General features: G+C 37.0%; 1 protein-coding gene across 3 annotated transcripts in view; it reads left to right on the top strand.

Annotated features, from left to right (window-relative positions):
- LOC306862079 (ankycorbin-like) overlaps positions 1-17,651 on the top strand; it is a 32,878-nt gene that overhangs the window by 12,961 nt on the left and 2,266 nt on the right. For 2 of the 3 annotated variants that reach the window (XM_079404697.1, XM_079404698.1), the window contains exons 4-17: positions 2,632-2,720; positions 2,830-2,894; positions 4,897-4,954; positions 5,828-5,898; positions 11,538-11,644; positions 12,143-12,330; positions 13,016-13,041; positions 13,421-13,501; positions 13,675-13,764; positions 14,261-14,383; positions 14,836-14,937; positions 15,235-16,767; positions 16,856-17,008; positions 17,557-17,622. In XM_079404697.1, coding sequence (XP_079260823.1) covers positions 2,632-2,720; positions 2,830-2,894; positions 4,897-4,954; positions 5,828-5,898; positions 11,538-11,644; positions 12,143-12,330; positions 13,016-13,041; positions 13,421-13,501; positions 13,675-13,764; positions 14,261-14,383; positions 14,836-14,937; positions 15,235-16,767; positions 16,856-17,008; positions 17,557-17,622 — 2,752 coding nt within the window. The remainder of the gene's footprint in view (positions 1-2,631; positions 2,721-2,829; positions 2,895-4,896; positions 4,955-5,827; positions 5,899-11,537; positions 11,645-12,142; positions 12,331-13,015; positions 13,042-13,420; positions 13,502-13,674; positions 13,765-14,260; positions 14,384-14,835; positions 14,938-15,234; positions 16,768-16,855; positions 17,009-17,556; positions 17,623-17,651) is intronic. The other variant, XM_079404699.1, reaches the window with a different exon arrangement.

Here is a 17,651-nt window from a genome sequence, read left to right as displayed (position 1 = left end):
TTCTCGTTTTGCAATTTTCTGTCGTTTTGCTTAGAAGTCATATGAAGGGCACTTAGTAAGTTATACTAGTTCAAAGAAGTTTCAATGCTTTGTTTCTTTGTTTTGGCAGAGATGAATAGGGTTTGGGTTTATTGGAGTCTCAACCTGGATAATTACATGCTTGCGTCTACATTTTGGGGGGAATATACATGTTTTGAAATGTCGTGGACAGATTTATTGTGTTTGTGAGAATAACATGAAAGTTAAATCCGCCATAAAGCAATTTGTTCTCCACATTTTTAGAGTCTGATATCATAAGATTGTGATATTTTAGCAAGAAAGTTTAGTTTTCTCATGATGAACTCAGTATGCTTGCTAGGGCATTGCTAGGATGTTCTCAGTGACTTCTTGCTGATCTTAGATTTAACCTAAATGTGCACGGCCACAATATTTGAGTGATTTTCCTATTGTCAGATTGTCTAACAGAATGTCTCATGCAATGCATGTTAGATGGATTATTGGCATGTACCTTCAAAACATCAGTTATAGAGAAAGAATAGAAACATTCCAATAGGCAGCACAGCAGTGATGAATCAGTGAGTGAGCTCCAGTGAATGCAGAGAGACGAGCTTGCTCTCTTCACACTGTAAGTAATGAACTCAGACACTGCCGACCTGAATGAGTCTCCAGTGTTCTGCGTTACGATGGCTTGAGCCGAAGCGCTCTCATAGGCTCATAATAAATCCTTATCTGCCTGTTTGAGGAGTTCATTGTGTTCGAGTGCTTGCGCTCCAGAGGGTTCACGAGCCAGAGAGGCACATGCAGAACACAGAGCCTTGCTGTATTTCCAAACCGTCACAGTCGCCATGGAGATATAATTTCCTGATAATGAAGGAGTCGGACATGAGACCCTGTGTGATTTGATAATTATATGCTCTGGTGATCATTTTATTTACCTTGAAAAGGACTGCGAATGAGCTCTTGATCATATTAATTACAAAAACACAAGGCAAATGCTGCAGCAAATGTGTTAGCACTACCTTCCAGGGTTAAAAAAAAGAATCTGCACTCTAGCTTGTGGAGAATGCAGAGTGATTAAACGTTTAATTGACTTGAACATTTAATTAAATCTAAGGATGCCTTAAGATTCATTAAAAGAAAGGTTTTTTTTTTTTTTTTACTCAAAAATGAAAATTCTGCCGCCATATATTCACCCTCATATTGTTTTAAACCGGTGTAACCCAAAAGAAGATATTTTGAAAAATATATAAGTTTTTTTTTTCCCCGTACAAAGAGGTGAAGTCAGTGATAACCAGAATGTTTGGTTGCCTTTAGTGTTCAGCAGAAAAATGCCAAAACAGGTGAAGGCTTTCTTTCTACTTCATAACACAAAAAATGACAGTTTTCATTTTTGTGTAAATTATCTCTTTAAATATTGTGTTTCTGGCCAATTTAAAAGCACCAATAATATGTGTTGCTTTAATTCTTCCAAAAATAGTGTAGTTGTTCCTGGATTGACCTTTAATAGCATTAGAGTGATGTATATTGTACTTAAATTGCCATATTTGAATATTTAAAGTTCTTGGCTTGTTCAGTTAAAGGTCAGACCCAGGTAGCTGTCGTAAGTGACATAATTATCGAGGTCATTATCAGGACATCTTGTGGAGATTATGCAGTTAGCTTTATTACTGCCCAAAGCAGAGATCCCAGTGCATCTTGATCCTTATCTTCTAGATAGGTTGTAATCAATTTAATGTAGATTAATTTGTGTTTTCTCAAGTTTGTCCTCCAAAGAGCCAATTAATGAAGAGATGGTAGATATCACACCAGCGTGGTTCAGTGGAAGCTATTTATTAAGTGATAGCGAACACCAAACTTTTTAATCACAAGGAGCGATTCAACGTTTCCATTCAGAGATTTCATGACTAATGAAGGTTTTATATCGTTCACCCACACATGAATATTTTTCCTCGTTAGCTGGGTTTTCAACCATGTGTTTTCATGTGAATTTTGGGATGTTATTATTAATTTCATTTTTAGTAAATTTAGGTTAATATTGGATGGAAACCTCAAGATTTAAATAAAAATCTCCAAAACGTTTTGAACTTTATATTAATTTAAGAATACTGAAAAAATGTATCATGGTTTACACATGAATATTAGGCAGCACAACTGTTTGAACACGTGACAGTTGAATACCTGACCAGCTAAAAATTCAGCTTTGCCATCACAGGAATGTATTACATTTTAAAATATATTAAAATATAAACACAGTTATTTTAAATTTAATTTTTTTTAGATATTACATTTCATATTAACTATTTGTGGTCAAATAAATGCAGCCTTCTTTCAAATTCTGAAGGTCTTAATGTATTTTGACAACAATGCTAATTGCTGCTTTTTACTTGACTTGCTACACAGAAAGAAAAGCATTGATCTAATGTCACTCATTCACACTAGAATGCTTTACAATTGCCTTAGGACAAGCATATATGTAGAGCATGTCATTGACCTACCTTTGAAATCAAAGAACCCTCTATTTACTGGATGTAGGTTACAGACAAGATGTACAAACTGACTAAATATGAGTGGCATGGCTAATCTGCAACTAAAATTAAGTGTTCATGACACTCCCCCTCCTTTCTTTCTCAGTCTGCATGTAGCAGCCACACGAGGTCAAGTCGAGTGCCTTGCTGTTATCCTGGCTCACGGGGCTGACGTTTCTCTGCAGGACGCTTCAGGTCGGTTACAACTAGATCAATGTGTTTTCTTGCATTACTTGCGTTACATCAATAGCACAAAAGGGATAAAATGTAAATAACAAGCCTTGTTTTCTCCTCATCACATCAGGGTTTACTGCTTTACACCTTGCTGCCAAAAACAACCATTCTGAGTGTGCCAAAAAGTTGCTTCAGGTAATGTTTTTGATTGATTGTGAATCATATACTGAGAGTTCGATGTACGCACACAGATGGAGCCAATTCAAATGGGAACAACAGCCATGTCTGTTGCCATGCAATGTGTGCCAGCTAAACAAAGGAAGCAGATTTTGTTCTGCAGTTTTGTAAACTAGCAAATCCCACGGCCTCCCTCTGTGAACTTGGAGAGTGTTGCATGTTTGGATGTGTGTGGGCAGGCTGGCATGTTCGAAGACTCAGCTCGGTCTGGTGAAGTGCCGGTTACCTTATCTAGCATCTCATTTATCATCATGGGTGACTCATTCTCCGCTCCGTGTGATTCTACTGCACAGATCTGAAATATTCACGGCCTGTCAGCTCTGTTCACTAATGGGTGCCAGTATTGGCTTGCCAGTATGGATTAAACGAGGCATCGATATTAGCAATTTAACACTGCACCAGAATTTTTAGTCACACAGTAGGATTCATAAATCTCCCCCCCCCAAAAAAGTGTTTGGACATGGTAAGACACACTTAAAATGTTTGAATATTATTTTATTTGACGACAAAATCCTGGAAATATCCAAAATACCTTTAGTCTCAGTTTTGAATTTGTTTTTAAATCTATACAACTCTTTTTGTCAAATGTAACATAAATTGTAACATAAATGCCACTTTTTTAAAATCTAATTCCATTAATACATTTTAAGAATTTCAAGTAATATTTTTTTTTTCTTTCTTCTGAATATCAAATCTGTGGTTTCACATTTATAAATTAGGTAACACTTCAGTATAATAATTCTCATTAACTAGTTGCTTATTACCATATTGGCTGTTTATCACTACTTATAAAGCACATATTCTGTATGACCATATTCTACATTCCTAATCCTACCCAATATCTAAATTGAACAACTACTTTCCTAACTATTAATAAGCAGCAAATTAGGAGTTTATTGAGGCCAAACTCAGTTAATAGTTTGTTAATGTTGACAAGTTGACCTTAAAATAAAGTATGACCATAAATTACATTTAACACAGGAATAAATTAAATTGTAAAATATATTAAAATACAAAACTCTTTTGATCAAATAAATGCAACCATGAAGAGCATCACAGATTTTTTTCAAGACGTTAACAAAATAATACTGCTTTTGAATGGTAATGTACAGAATTATTTTTGTTAATCTTCCACCCTTAAAAGTGTTCCCCAAGTGAAAATGTAGAAGTTTTGAATGGTGTCATTTTATTAAGGAAAGCCTTGGAAATATATTTCCCTTCACACAGCCCAGCCGGTGTTGAATTCATTAACCCTTTTGCCCTGGAGATCCTGTGAAACAAAATTAACTTCTACGCTAATGAAGTGATCTGACAGTTGTAATTCAGTTTCATCCAGCAGTCATAAACTTAAACTACTTATTTGGATTCCTAAGCACAACAAATGCTCTAATGTCCCCAATGCCTTGAGATTCTGCTGAAATATTCCATGAATATGAAAATACTTTCTAGGCTAATTTTCCCATAGAGTAGATTGAAAGGCTAGTCATTTCTAATGACAATAAAAGAATCCCTTTTCTGGTTAAATTAAGCTTTTTTGAGAGATTTAAGAGGACATATGGAATCTCGTTTACATAATAGTGGCACTATGGACTAGAGGGTTAATTTCTTTGAGTCAGTAACCACATATAATGGGATGTCCACATTAGGCACAATTTTAGGTCTGATTGGCTGCTGCAGTCAGATTTAATATATTACACCTCTCCTCTGATAATGCCTGTCAAATAAATGCCTTGTGCCTGTTCATCCATGAACACCAGTATGACATGCTGTTAAATGTTTAATAGGAACGCACATCATTAACTCACATTAAAAAAAAAAAAAAAAACCCTACTTGGCGAAAAGTGTCACTGTTTTGATTGAAAGGTCGTAATTGGTGTCTAGCTGTTCCTTCTGGGTAGAGCATGTCATGGTGGTTTTAGATGAAGTGTTTGAAGAAATCGTTTAATGCTTCCTTCTACAGACTAAGTGTATGGTGGATACGCTGGACAGCTCAGGGAGGACAGCTCTCCATCACGCAGGTGAGGTTTACATTAACACTTATCGGGAAAACTGAGAGGAGCCATTCAAGGACAAGCAACAGGCTTTATCTTCAGTATGACTTGTTCTCTTTTATTATTTTCGTTTAATAGACCTCTTTGAGGATTGATTGTTTGCTCGGAGTGGTATCGTGCTGTAAATGTGTACTTCCAAACATTAACCTCACAACTTCGCTGCTACCACTCTACTCCTAGCACAGAATGCTAGTGTGGACCATTTGCACCAAATTGCTAGGTGTAGAGGGCAAACACACACACACACACACACACAAAAACTATTATTTTATTTATGGAGAGACTCTTCATTCAGAAAATTGCTCCCTAGCAAGCCCATTTCACTCTCTATAGAAAAAGTGTGGTGTAGGTGGAAAAAATTGACAGCATGTTTGTTGATAATTGAGCATTTTGCCAGCTGTTATGATTGAACCGGGGTGGGATAGGCCACAAAGAGCGAGGAGCTTTCAGCCACCTGGAGGTCAGAAGTCTGTTGACAGGATGTAATTTATCCCGCAATGAAAAACAAGAAGCAAAACATGGTTTCATACTGACTACAAAGCAGAGAAATCCTTCAGATGATGGGAGTATGCATTAATGCCGTCTGCCGCATGAGAATAATGGCCATGATTGGTTGAGAAATGGGACACGGTGTCATTTTTAAAGGGGTCACTAATGATTGTTAGGAAATAAGTGCTGTCACACACTATGAGCCTGGTTTTGGTCTCTGTGGGAAAGCTTGAAGTGTTCACTGTGATTACTCTTTAAGGAGTTTGTTGGCCAGCTGTTAAACTCTTGTTTGTCTCTGTGGGGATAAAGAACTGCTTCTGATTATCTGTACTCTCTTTCGTTCTTCTATAGCTGCCAGCGGAGACACTGTGATAGTTCAGCTTCTGTGCGGGCACAAGTGTCACGTCAATCTTAAGGATTCGGTATGTATAAGTCTTATGTTATCGGAACTGCTGAGAAAATGGCATTCCCGTCTTTCTCTGGATGTGTTTTGCTGCATCTCAGAACTGCTTGTGGTCTACCTCAAACATGTGCATTGTCAAACACAACTCCTCAAAGACTCTGTTCTCTGTGGGTTTGAATCCGTGTTCGGCTACATTGATTAAAATCCCCACGGTACACTTGAGGTCCGTGTTACTTGGAGATTGCTTGTCCGAGGTTGTTTTTCTGCTCTGCTCTTGTCTTTCAGTTTTTCTTCTACAATGTGTTTTCTCTTATTCCTCTGAGAGTCTCACAGTGCTGCTTTTAAATGGTTTCTGTCTGGGTAATGACAAGAGCACTGACTAGTTCTACAAAAATAATTAGTTTTCTTTATTTACAGGTAGTAGGGTTTTTATTTTCATAACTTAGACAATAGCAAATGTTTTAAATGTTAGTAAAATAAACATTTGTATTACCATAAAAATGTATATGGAGAGTGTTAATAACTTTTATAAATTATTTATAAATATCAATGAATATTTAATCATTTATAAAGTAATATTTATTAAGGATTTAAAATGTATAATATGTATACATATTTAAAAAATTATATCTGTTATACATTAAATACATTCCTATCTGTTCTCTTAGAATATGTAAATATATGAAACATTCTGTACAAATCTTGTTTACATCCAGCTTTATTTTTCAATGTCCCAAATTTTGCATAACAATGTGGTTGGTTAGTGTTAGCATCTGCCATTCATTTGAACTTTTAACAATCAGTCCACATATGTAGTTATATATATAATAAATAAGTAACTGAAATACTTCAAAACAACAGAAGAGACAAAAGAAAAATATTGGCAGTCAGGCACATCCAGACTTTTTATACCTCAGTGTTTTGTTAAAAAGTTTCTTGTAAAGTGAAACAATCACAATTCTAAAACTCAAGTGTTTTTTTTTTTATCTATTGCCCATTGTACTGACCTTATTTACCCCTCTATGTCAGGAATTCATTCATATGCATCTGCCTTATCTGGGCATTTATAAGAAGTATACAAATTATTCTTATTCAACATTCTTTGGATGGTTGGAGCTTTCCCCGCAGTGTATATTTTAATTGAGAAATGAATCCATAATTATTCACAGTTATCCTTTAATAGTAGTGTTTACTGTTGAGACCCACTGTGCTTTTATCCCAGAGATTAGACTGACTACGGGGAAGGATGAACGACCCTGATGCAACTCCAGAGAAATATTTCATGCTAATAATGCATCAAATAGCTATGTTCTGTGAGGGGAGACATCCTCTCTAAAATGTATGGTAGAGAAAGATGGCTTGTGACGTGAATGATTTATAATGAGCCACTTTATCTAGAAAACAGAAGCCATAACTTCCTTTAAAGTCAAGTTTCTTTTAATCCATTTTTGCAGGTAGCAGAACAAAATGCAGTTTTGCATTTTGCATGAAAGATTTCCCCTGCCTCTTTTACGCATATATTTTTTTTATTTAAATTTTTACTTAAAAGAATAGTTCACTCAGAAATGAAAATCTGCTAAAAAAAATTCCGTCAGGCCTTCCAAGACGTAGATGAGTTTACTTCATTGGAACAGATTTGGAGAAATTTAGCATTACATCATTGCTCACCAGTGGATCCTCTGCAGTGAATGGGTGCTGTCAGAATGAGAGTCAAAACAGCTGATAAAACATCACAATAATCCACAAGACTTCATTTCAATAGTTAACATCTTGTGAGGTGAAACGTTTACTGCATTCACTGCAGAGGACTCCATGATGAACAAGTGATATCTTGCTAAATTTCTCAAAATCTGTTCCATTTACATTTAATCATTTAGGAGATGCTTTTATCCAAAGCGACTTACAAATGAGGACAATAGAAGCAATCAAAAGCAACAATAGATTAGTGTTGTGGCAAGTCCCAATTCCAATCTTAGATGACATGAGGGTGAGCAAAATTTGAGCAAATATTAATGTGTTAATTTTTGGGTGAACTATTCCTTGAACCGATGTGCTTGTCTGTTACTTTAAAAGCTTTTGTCTTCAATTTTACATGATCACCTACTCTCTAATTCACACATATCAATTGGCATAATGTCAGCAGCTTCAATGAAATAAAGCGTTTTTCTCTTCTCAAGCTGTAAATTACTCCGAGACAGAGGGTCGGTGTGGGAGGCAACGAACCCTCAAGCTGTGGCTCTCTAATTTAGACAACCGTAACTGAAGAGCTTCAGCAGACAGAAACGAGAATGAGAGAGAGAGTGTCAGAGTAGATATGCATCAGAGGCTGCTTCTGCTTTTGGTCACTGATTATCCACCATCGTCATCCTCGCCCACTCTGCCCATTGCTTTGAACGTGCGGAAATACCTGCTTTCACTGCTAAATTATTAAACGTAGCCGAACTAATGTTGCAATAGCATTCTGGGCTCGAGCACAAATAGTGGTCTTTTGATGGACTCTTAGAAAACACTGGGCCTTATTTTCAAAAACCAGGCTTTTAGCAATAGACAAATCCACTGATGTGTTCCTTTTCCGATTAAAACTCATCTTGGAGTTTGCCTTTGAGCTGGAAAATGGGTGGAAAACTTGACACACCGAGAGTTCAGCAAAAGCCACTGGGTCTAATTTAGAAAACTCACACCTGCTACTTTTCCTCTTATTTTCCCTTGCAGCATATGGGATGCTTATACCCTCAGGAGTATAAGTCATGCAGTGGGTGCATAGATTTCTAATTTACACTGCAAAAATGTGGATATATTTAAAAAGGGGAAATTCACCCTAAAATGACAATTGTCATCTTTTTCCATTGAACAAAAAGGGTGTTGTTTTGAAGGCTCTTTTTCATGCAGTTTCAATGAATAGCAAAGGATGCACAAAAGCACCTGAAAAAAAAAATCATATTGTGTGGGTGAATGAGGGTGAATGTATACACTGTCAGCCAAAATGTGACAAAATTGTACCTTTAGATAAAACCTATGGGGCAGTCACTTGCAGGGACCCATATTTAACACTAATCCATTTAGGTCATATGATCAGACGATTACTTTTAGATTACTTTTCACCTAACTTGTTTATCACATTGATTTAAATAAAATAATCTTACCAAATTTATATAAAAATGTGAAAAAAGAGAAACGGTCCCATTCTTTGTTATTGAGCATATGAAGTACATTAAACATTGTCAAGATTTGCCAAACTGGGGTTTTTTGAAGGAACTGCAGGGGGTTTGTGAGTTTAATGAAAAGCAAATAATTAATTAAATCATAATGTATTATTGAATCACTTTGAAATATCATCCATTAGAATAAAACACTTACTAAAAGAAATATTCTGTTTGTTTACCTACATGTCATGTGACTGCTATCCAACGCCAGAGAATTGTGAACATGCAAATGTGATAATTATTAACTTATTACCTTAAAATCTCAGGGATACTTCAAATGAATATATTAGGTGAAAGAGGTTTGTCTGAAAAAACAAAGGTTTGGGAATCCATTATATTTGTAAGAAATATAATGGAATATAAAGTGAATATTTGTATTTTAATGTGTTTGAAAGACAAAAGCCTTCCATAGACATGCATGGTTAAATAACCTACTTAGTGATAATTCAAATAAAAATGAATGTGTTCATCAATGTTGAAATCCTGAAAAAAAAAAAAAAAAAAAAAGTAATTCCAGTGGTCAAATGCTGTGTGGCCTTTCAATTTTCTGTGTAATGATAACCACCTGACTGGTGACTGGTCTTTGTGTGAATGCACAAAAAAGTGGAAGACTTTCTGAATGTGTATTAGTGGTAGGTTACTTTAAAAACATTAATTTTAAAGATGAAACGGAAAAATTAGAGAGAATCAATCAATTATGAATAATTTGTTATTGTTTGAATAATATGTAATAAATAAAAGTAACTGTAGTCTGGCTCCAAGTATTTTCAAAATGTAATTTAATCTAATTGCAAGAACTTAATTTTTGGAATCTGATTACGTAATCCAGATTACATGTAATTAGTTACTACCCAGCTCTGCAAATAAGGTTAAAAAAGGTAGTTTTTTTTTTCCTTCTGAGGGTGTAAGTTCATGTGAATAGTTTAAAATATCATGCCTGGAAGAACTTATACTTAGTATTTAGGGTGTTTACTTTGAGCACAATAGCATGGCAACACCTTATAAAATGGTTTGCTGGATACAATGTTCTCTGAAAACCTGTTTTAAGTTAAGACTGATGAATGTATATTCCTCATGTAAACAAACCAATCATTTCTGATACAATTATCCTAATGTTTTTATTACAGTGACTTAGCCATTGAAAAATTGGCATGGTTGTGAATTATACCCTTGAGGTATATTTTATAAAACTTTCTCCACAGCAGACTTGTGCTGTGTTTATCAGTGCTGATGCAGTTATAAACTAATTAATTGGGATTGATGTGGTTAGCTGTGTGGAGAGAAGTGGCTTGGGTTTATGAAAAAAATTAACAATTGTTTTCACCACAGTTTGTCTTCAAAATGTCAATTGACTTAAAGGTCGCTCTTAGAATGTACAAAAAAGTGACTTAAAACACCTTGATGTGATGAGTAATAGCTACAAAATAGGTAATTATTTTGTTTTATCACTCAAATATTGGGTGCAGAAATGTTTCCCTTAGTTCAAATTGCAATTATATAATTCCCTGACCTGTTGGGCTGAGCGCTGACCTTCCTGATTTCTTAAATGTTATCTTGTTAAATTTAATCTCGTTCTGGCTCTTCAATACATGCCAGGGTAGAAACCAGCCAGCGCAAAGGATTGCACTAAATCATTTAATTTTCTCTTCTTAATGCCATATGAGCACGAACATCCCCTGGACTGCAATGACTAAGCATTTGCCAGTTAAGATACAAAATGAAAAGCATCTAAAAGGTCTTTTTGGTATATCTCAATCACACTGAAATAATGGTTGTCTACCATAAATTAGCACCAACACAGTGTCAGATTTCTCACACGTTCCAGGGAAAAACCGCACCATGTTGTGAGCTTGCATAGAAAGTCTGGATATGCACCTCTTGCTTCCTGAAGAAAAAAGAAAAACAACTTTTTCTTTATAAATTATTCAAATATAGCATAATGTCAGCAGAATTTAAGACATTACCTTTACCTAGCTCACAATGTTTTGCATGCACAGCTTTGTTGTTGTTGTGGTTTTAACTTAGAAAGTTAAGTTAAAACCATGCATTTGTGCAAAACTGTACAGAATCATGGTGTAATTTTCAGGTTGCAGATCAAATTAAGCCCTGTCACCCTAAATGTGCTTTTGATGAGGTGTCAGTTTCTCTCACTCTGGAATTATTGGCAGAACCCCCTGTGACCTTTGGGGTCACCGGCCGGGAGCGTTGAGCTCTTCCTTTCTCTGTCAGAGTATTGTTTGCCCAAGGAAATTAGGAAATGAAAAGGGAAAATGATCACCTAAGTGCACTACTATCATGTAGAATTTAATGTATCAGGTTATACCTCTGTTGATAAATGTCTCGTTGTTTAATGCCAGTTCTGTCTAATGTACTCTATTATTATAACATGGCCTCTTAACATGCAGAAGATGGTATTTGAAGAAAAATTGTTGACTCAAAGCTCTTTTTCATTTAGGATGACTTCACGCCCCTGCTTTTGTCAGCTAGGCATGCACACGCAGAGGTCTGCCAGAGTTTATTGGACTGGGGCGCTGACATCAACGCTAGAGACAAAAATGGCAGGTATGGTTCTGGACATCAGTCATAATATTGAGACGGCCGATAAGAACATTTTCTCAGTTTAAACATTACCTCCTACTATCATAAAATGCCAAGTGAGCTGAATACACTAAATTGGGATACCAACAGCGTAAATAAAACTGCGGTATAATAGTGTAATCCATCTTAAGGCAGTACATACAGTATACTACCAAGTTTTTGAAAGAAGTCTCTTAAAAACGGTTTCTACTCTAATATATTTTAAAATGTAATTTATTTTTGTAATGGCAAAGCTGGATTTTCAGCAGTCATTACTCCAGTCTTTAGTGTCACATGATCCTTCAGAAATCATACTAATTTGGTGCTTATTTATTTATTGTGGAAACCATGCTGAATGTTTTTTCTGAAAGTTTGAAAAAAAAAAATAGTATAATGGTAATGCATGCTTGGCAAATTAAAGTATTAATTTCTGACACCAACCTTTTGAATGAAAGTGGAAGTGACATGCTGTTATCCGTGCAGAACCGCAGTGATGTTGGCCAGTGAGAGCAGCTGTCCGGCCGCTGTCGACCTGCTGGTGCAGAGGGGAGCTGACCTGCAAATGGTGGACTCGTTGGGCCACGACGTGCTCCATTACGCCAAACTGTCAACCAGCAGCGAGGTCCGAGCCGCTCTCAACACGGCCTTTCACAGACAGCCATCTGAGTCAGGTAAACTCATGAATGCCAATGTGATGGCAATTAACACAATTTGGTTGTAAAGCTCACATTCCAAATTATGATTAAAATACCATTGCTCATTATGCAATTCCATATAGTTATTGCTATTATATGTAGCATGGACATTATATATAAAGTGTTGCTGTTCTATAATTGCCAAATGACACTCCACTCAAAACTAAACAATACCAACAGTAGCATTTCTTCACATACTATTGCCAGATCTGTGGTTTAACCAATTTTGCAAGAGCTAGTGCTGTTGTACCGAATATCACATCTGCACAACCGTAAACCAGTTGTTGTTCAATGTAAAATATTCACTGGGATACACTGAGGAAAGTCTGGGATTTGTAACATAATTGTTTTCCTCCCAGTTGTATTAAATAAAAGAAACCAGTTGATATTTGTTTGTGGATTGTCATCTTGAATGTAAAGTGGCCTTCAGAGCTTTTTAGCTCAACATTGCCATCTAGTGGCGTTTTTAAAAAATATCCAGGGAGTGAAAGAGTTAATTAATATTTTGGCAGAATTTCTCAATGTGTTTGTGAAATAATGAAACAAGGAAAGATTAGGACAGCATGACTAATGTTTGCACCAGCAATGACATGCCATTTTAGTTTTTCCCATCATAACCCCCCACTCCATGTTTTCCCCTCCTGTATCTTTGTATGAGCAGATAAGAGTTCAGCTAGAACCCCTCAGGTAAGCAAGTTCATTTTCACTTCATGTATTTTTATCCCCTCAGACTTGATGATTTTCCTCATTTTCTGATTGACAGAACCTGAAAAGGTTCTCTGTAGATGCTGTTAAATTCACTTTTTAACTGAATGCTTAGTTCTCTAGTAACAGTAGTGTCAACCTCAAGCCAGGATTTTTGATTGAATATTCCTTTCTCACATTTGACAAACATTCCTGCAATTCACTGTTAGAAATATGCACTGGCGTTTGCCTCCCGCTGTAGTGATAATTGTTTTCTTTTTCCAAACTAAGTATACAGTGTTTGTTTCACTAACCACTTAAACACTTTACTTCGTCTTCCTCTCTCTTTTTGCCACTCTCCTTATCACGCACACAATCTCAGCATGGTCAAAAGTTAAATGAGGACAGAAGCTCCACCCCCAAAAAGAGAAAAGCACCTCCTCCTCCCATTAGCCCAATCCAGGTAAAGGCACATAGTACTGAATCTGTGATCTCTGCACGTTCTATAAGACTTGGATGCAACTATTCATTTGATGATTTCTGAATGTACAGCTGATAATTAAGCATTTTTCTGTGTCCATACTCTCCCTAAGCTTTACCTTGCTTTAAGGCTTTCCTTTGTCTTATTGTTTTTAGTCGGCTGGTATCAACTCACCACCATATTTTACTCCAACTGAAACTCCTTTGTCCAGCAAAAGCGATTCATCCAAAAGATTCAATTACGAGGTAAAATAGTGAAGAAGTGTTAAGGAGTTTTAGTATTAGTAAGATGTGCTAAAAAAATTTAAGTATAAATTAAGTATATAATATTGAGTGTAATAAATAAGTATATTTATTATTATTATTATCATTAATTAATTATAATATTGATTGTTATACAAATGTAAATAACAAGAATATAAAAATCTAAATTTTGTAACTACCAAAAATAAAGCTTAAAAGTTACATTTTAAAATGAAAATTTGAAAAATATTTTTATAGCTAAAAACATAAAAAAAAAATATAAAAGTATTATTTATTAACCATTAATTAATAATTGTTGTGTGAGGTGTGTGTGTGTATATATTTTATATTTTATTATTTTTTTTATAAAATTGCATCAGGTTAGGTAGGCAGCATTTTAGGTTTTGTGTTAGCTAATCCATAGCCATGTTGCTGTTATTTTTTGTTCATTATTCAATGACATGATTAACTGGGTATTCTTCGCTTCCTGTTTGTTGAGGGGGAGGAGGAACTGAAAAGTGCTGTACTGAAGGAAGAGATCGAAAAATTGCATGAGGAAAAAAGCATGCTACTCGAGACCATTGAAGATCTGAAGCAGATTGTGGAGCAGACTGAGCCCAAGGCGAGTACCGCCCAGCCCTTCATGTGGCAGCTGCTTTGATCTTCAGCCACTTTTGCTCTCTGGAACCCATTTTAACAGCTGCATTTTTACTGGCCCTGGCCAGGTGAAGGACCTTGCTTTAGGGGACACAAAAGCAGACCTCTCTTCCACACCACCGATTTTGTACTCGAACTTGTGGATGAGTTTTAAGTTTGCACATCATGTTTGAATTTTAACTGATGACACACAACTTTGTGTCTTTTTTTTTATGTGACCTTATGGAGTCCCGAGTAAGCATTGAAGCCCAGATACACTGATTCTTGTGTTCATTAAGGATCTTCAAAACAGTCACTTTTGTTACTACATTTTGTGTAGTAACAGATCAGTTTATAGAATTTTTTGTGTCCTAGGCCCAACAAAAAAAGAATATGTTGTAAAAGCACATCTATTGTTGTCCTCCTGTTTTGAAACAGATGGAGCACTCTGGGAACACAGATTCGATGTTGATTGCAGCACTGCAAGCAAAGATAGCCTCTCTCTCCCTGGAAAACCAGCAACTTGCCCAAATAATAAAGGTAACTCACCATAAAAATTGTGATTTTCAAAAACACCTTACAGATGATGTGATTTTTCAGTTAAATCAGTTTTCAGTTTAATATTTGTAGCATGACTTCTTTTGGAGAAAATAATGCTGTCAGGCCATTCAAACAGTGAGTGTTCTGAGTTAAGACGGTCTGTGTAAACACTGGGAAACCTGTTTGGAAATTTTTACAAATTTGTTTGGTTGGTGGAAATTGCACACAGCACTTTTAAGCAAAGAGCATTTGGAAATAAGGAAGTGCATCGCAAGTCATTCTTTTCTCACCGAGCAGAAACGTCCAGCTCCACAAGGAGAGGAAGGTCAGGGAAGTTCCCGTCCAAACAGCATTGAGTCTAATGCCTCGTACCACTCCACCCACGCTGATTTCGAGCTCTCCAGCGACTTGCATATCTATACTGGTGACGAAGAGGATCTTTCAGAGTTGTCTATTCTGGACATCAGTGGTTCCTCAAACAAACATGAGATTGAGGAGGACACAAGGCTGAGTGCAGATAAAGAAATCCGACTGCTACGGGACGCGCTGGAGAATCTGCAGGCCAAACTTCTAGAGTCCAGAATGGAGAACCGCACCCTTCAGGCCAAGCGCAACACTGACCTTGAGAAAATTGAAGTTGCATCTAAAAGCATGGGTGAGAATACCCAAAAATGCCAGGAAGCTTTGCAAGAGTTACAGATGAGGGGAGATTCTGTGAGTACACAAGAGGACAATGTGGTGCAGAAGCTTCAGTATTTGAGGAGCTGCCTGGAGCAGGAGGTCAAAGAACTGAAGGGAAAGTTGGCCGTATCGCACAAGGAGCAAAAGCGAGATTCTTGTTTGATAAGGGATCTCCACGCTCAGCTCAAAATTGGCCGTCTATCCGAGGAAGAGCGTCAAGAACTGAAGAACACCTACTGCACTTTGGTGGAGAACATCAACCAGGAGAAGGCACTGTTGATCGAGAAGTACAAGGAGTCTCAAGAGGAGATCAGGATGCTGCAAGATGCCCTTCGAGGCACTGTGCCGGTGGAGGCTGCTGCCAAAGACTTTGAGGAGATGAAGGCAGAGCTCGGTGAAATTATAGATGGGCTGCAGCGGCGGCTTTTGGAGCTCTCAAAATCATACAGTGAGGCCAAAAGCGAGCTTAGCGTCACCCGCAACCAGCTGCAGTCCAATGCTTCAGAGCCTAAGGACAAGGCAGATGTCACCAAGGAGGAGCATGAGCAGAAGATTCAAGAGCTGGCATTCAAGATGAAGGACATGCAGAAGGTTTTGAAGGACACTGAGGCTAAGCATCAAGCGGCACTTAAAGAAATAGCCCAGGTTAAACAAGATGCCGAAAAGCAGGCTCAAACGTCTGTAGCTATTGCAGACCACACCCAGGTTGTGGCGTCCTTGGGGAGTGCCATCAAGAACCTGGAGTCGGAAGTTGAAGTTCTTAAAGAGCAGCTCGACCAGAAGACCTTGCAGGTGGACGCTTTGCAGAACAAACTGACAGTTAAGAAGGATGCACCTCCAGATGATTCATTATCCCGACTGGAATACGAGCAGATAAGGGAGACGCTGGAGGGTGAGATAAGTCACCAGAACCACCTACTGAAGGATGCTCTCAGGAAACAGGATGAGATGGCTCTGGAGGTGACCGCCGCTTGGCAGGAGCTGAAGGATGCCAGAAATGAGAGAGAAGCAGCACAGGAGCTGGCAGTGAGGAGGGAGCAGGAGTGCAGTGCATTGAATACCAAGTACAGGGAGGCTCAGGAGGTTGTTGTCCAGCTGAAGAAGCAGGTGGAAAACCATGTGCTATCTGAGCGAGAGAAGAATAAAAAGGTGATTTTTGGATTTTCCCACTCACATTTCTGTCCAACTGATGCAAATGTGTCATGTTAAAAACGGTGTCGTGTTTAATTATTTGCAGATTGATGAGCTCTCAAAGGAAGTTATGAAGTTAAAGGATGCTCTGAACAGCCTTTCACAGCTGTCGTACACCACTAGCACCCCTAAGAGACAGCAAAGCCAGCAGGTGGACTCGCTCCAACAGCAGATCAAACAACTGCAATATCAACTTGCTGTATGTTACAAACCTTGTTCTGCTTTAAATTAGCAAGGCATCTAATCTTCTGTTTCTTTATAAGTAGTTTAGCAAGTGAACTGTTCAATAGTTTGGGGATGGTACAATTTTGTAATGATTGTTAAGAAGACTCTTATGCTCACCAAGGCCTCATCTATTTAAAAATACAGTAAAAACAGTAGTATCATGCAATTGTAATATTTCTTTTTATTATCTATGTTGATAACAGTTGTGCTGATGAATATCTTTCTTTGAAAACTATGATACATTTCTTAGGATTCTTTCTATAAACTGAAAGTTCAGAACAGATCTTATATAAGATAACCAAAACATAAATGTCTTTTGTTACTTTTGATCATTTTAATGCATCCTTGCTAAATAAAAGTATTAATTTGTTTCAAAGGAATGTTACAGACCCCAAACATTTGAACAGCATTGGGTAATAAACAGAGAAAATGAAAATTGCATAAGCTTAACATGTGCACCATACGCGCGTTCAAAATAGCTTTCCAAACATGTTCAAAGCAGTTGCTTTCTTTTCACAATAGGAGTCAAAGAAATGTCACCATGAAATTGTCTCAGTCTACCGGATGCATCTTCTTTATGCTGTCCAGGTCTGTATTTATTTACAATCAGTTCATAT

Source organism: Barbus barbus (assembly GCF_936440315.1).
Source record: "Barbus barbus genome assembly, chromosome: 43".
Lineage (NCBI taxonomy): Eukaryota > Metazoa > Chordata > Actinopteri > Cypriniformes > Cyprinidae > Barbus > Barbus barbus.
This window is presented reverse-complemented; position numbering and strand designations above follow the sequence as displayed.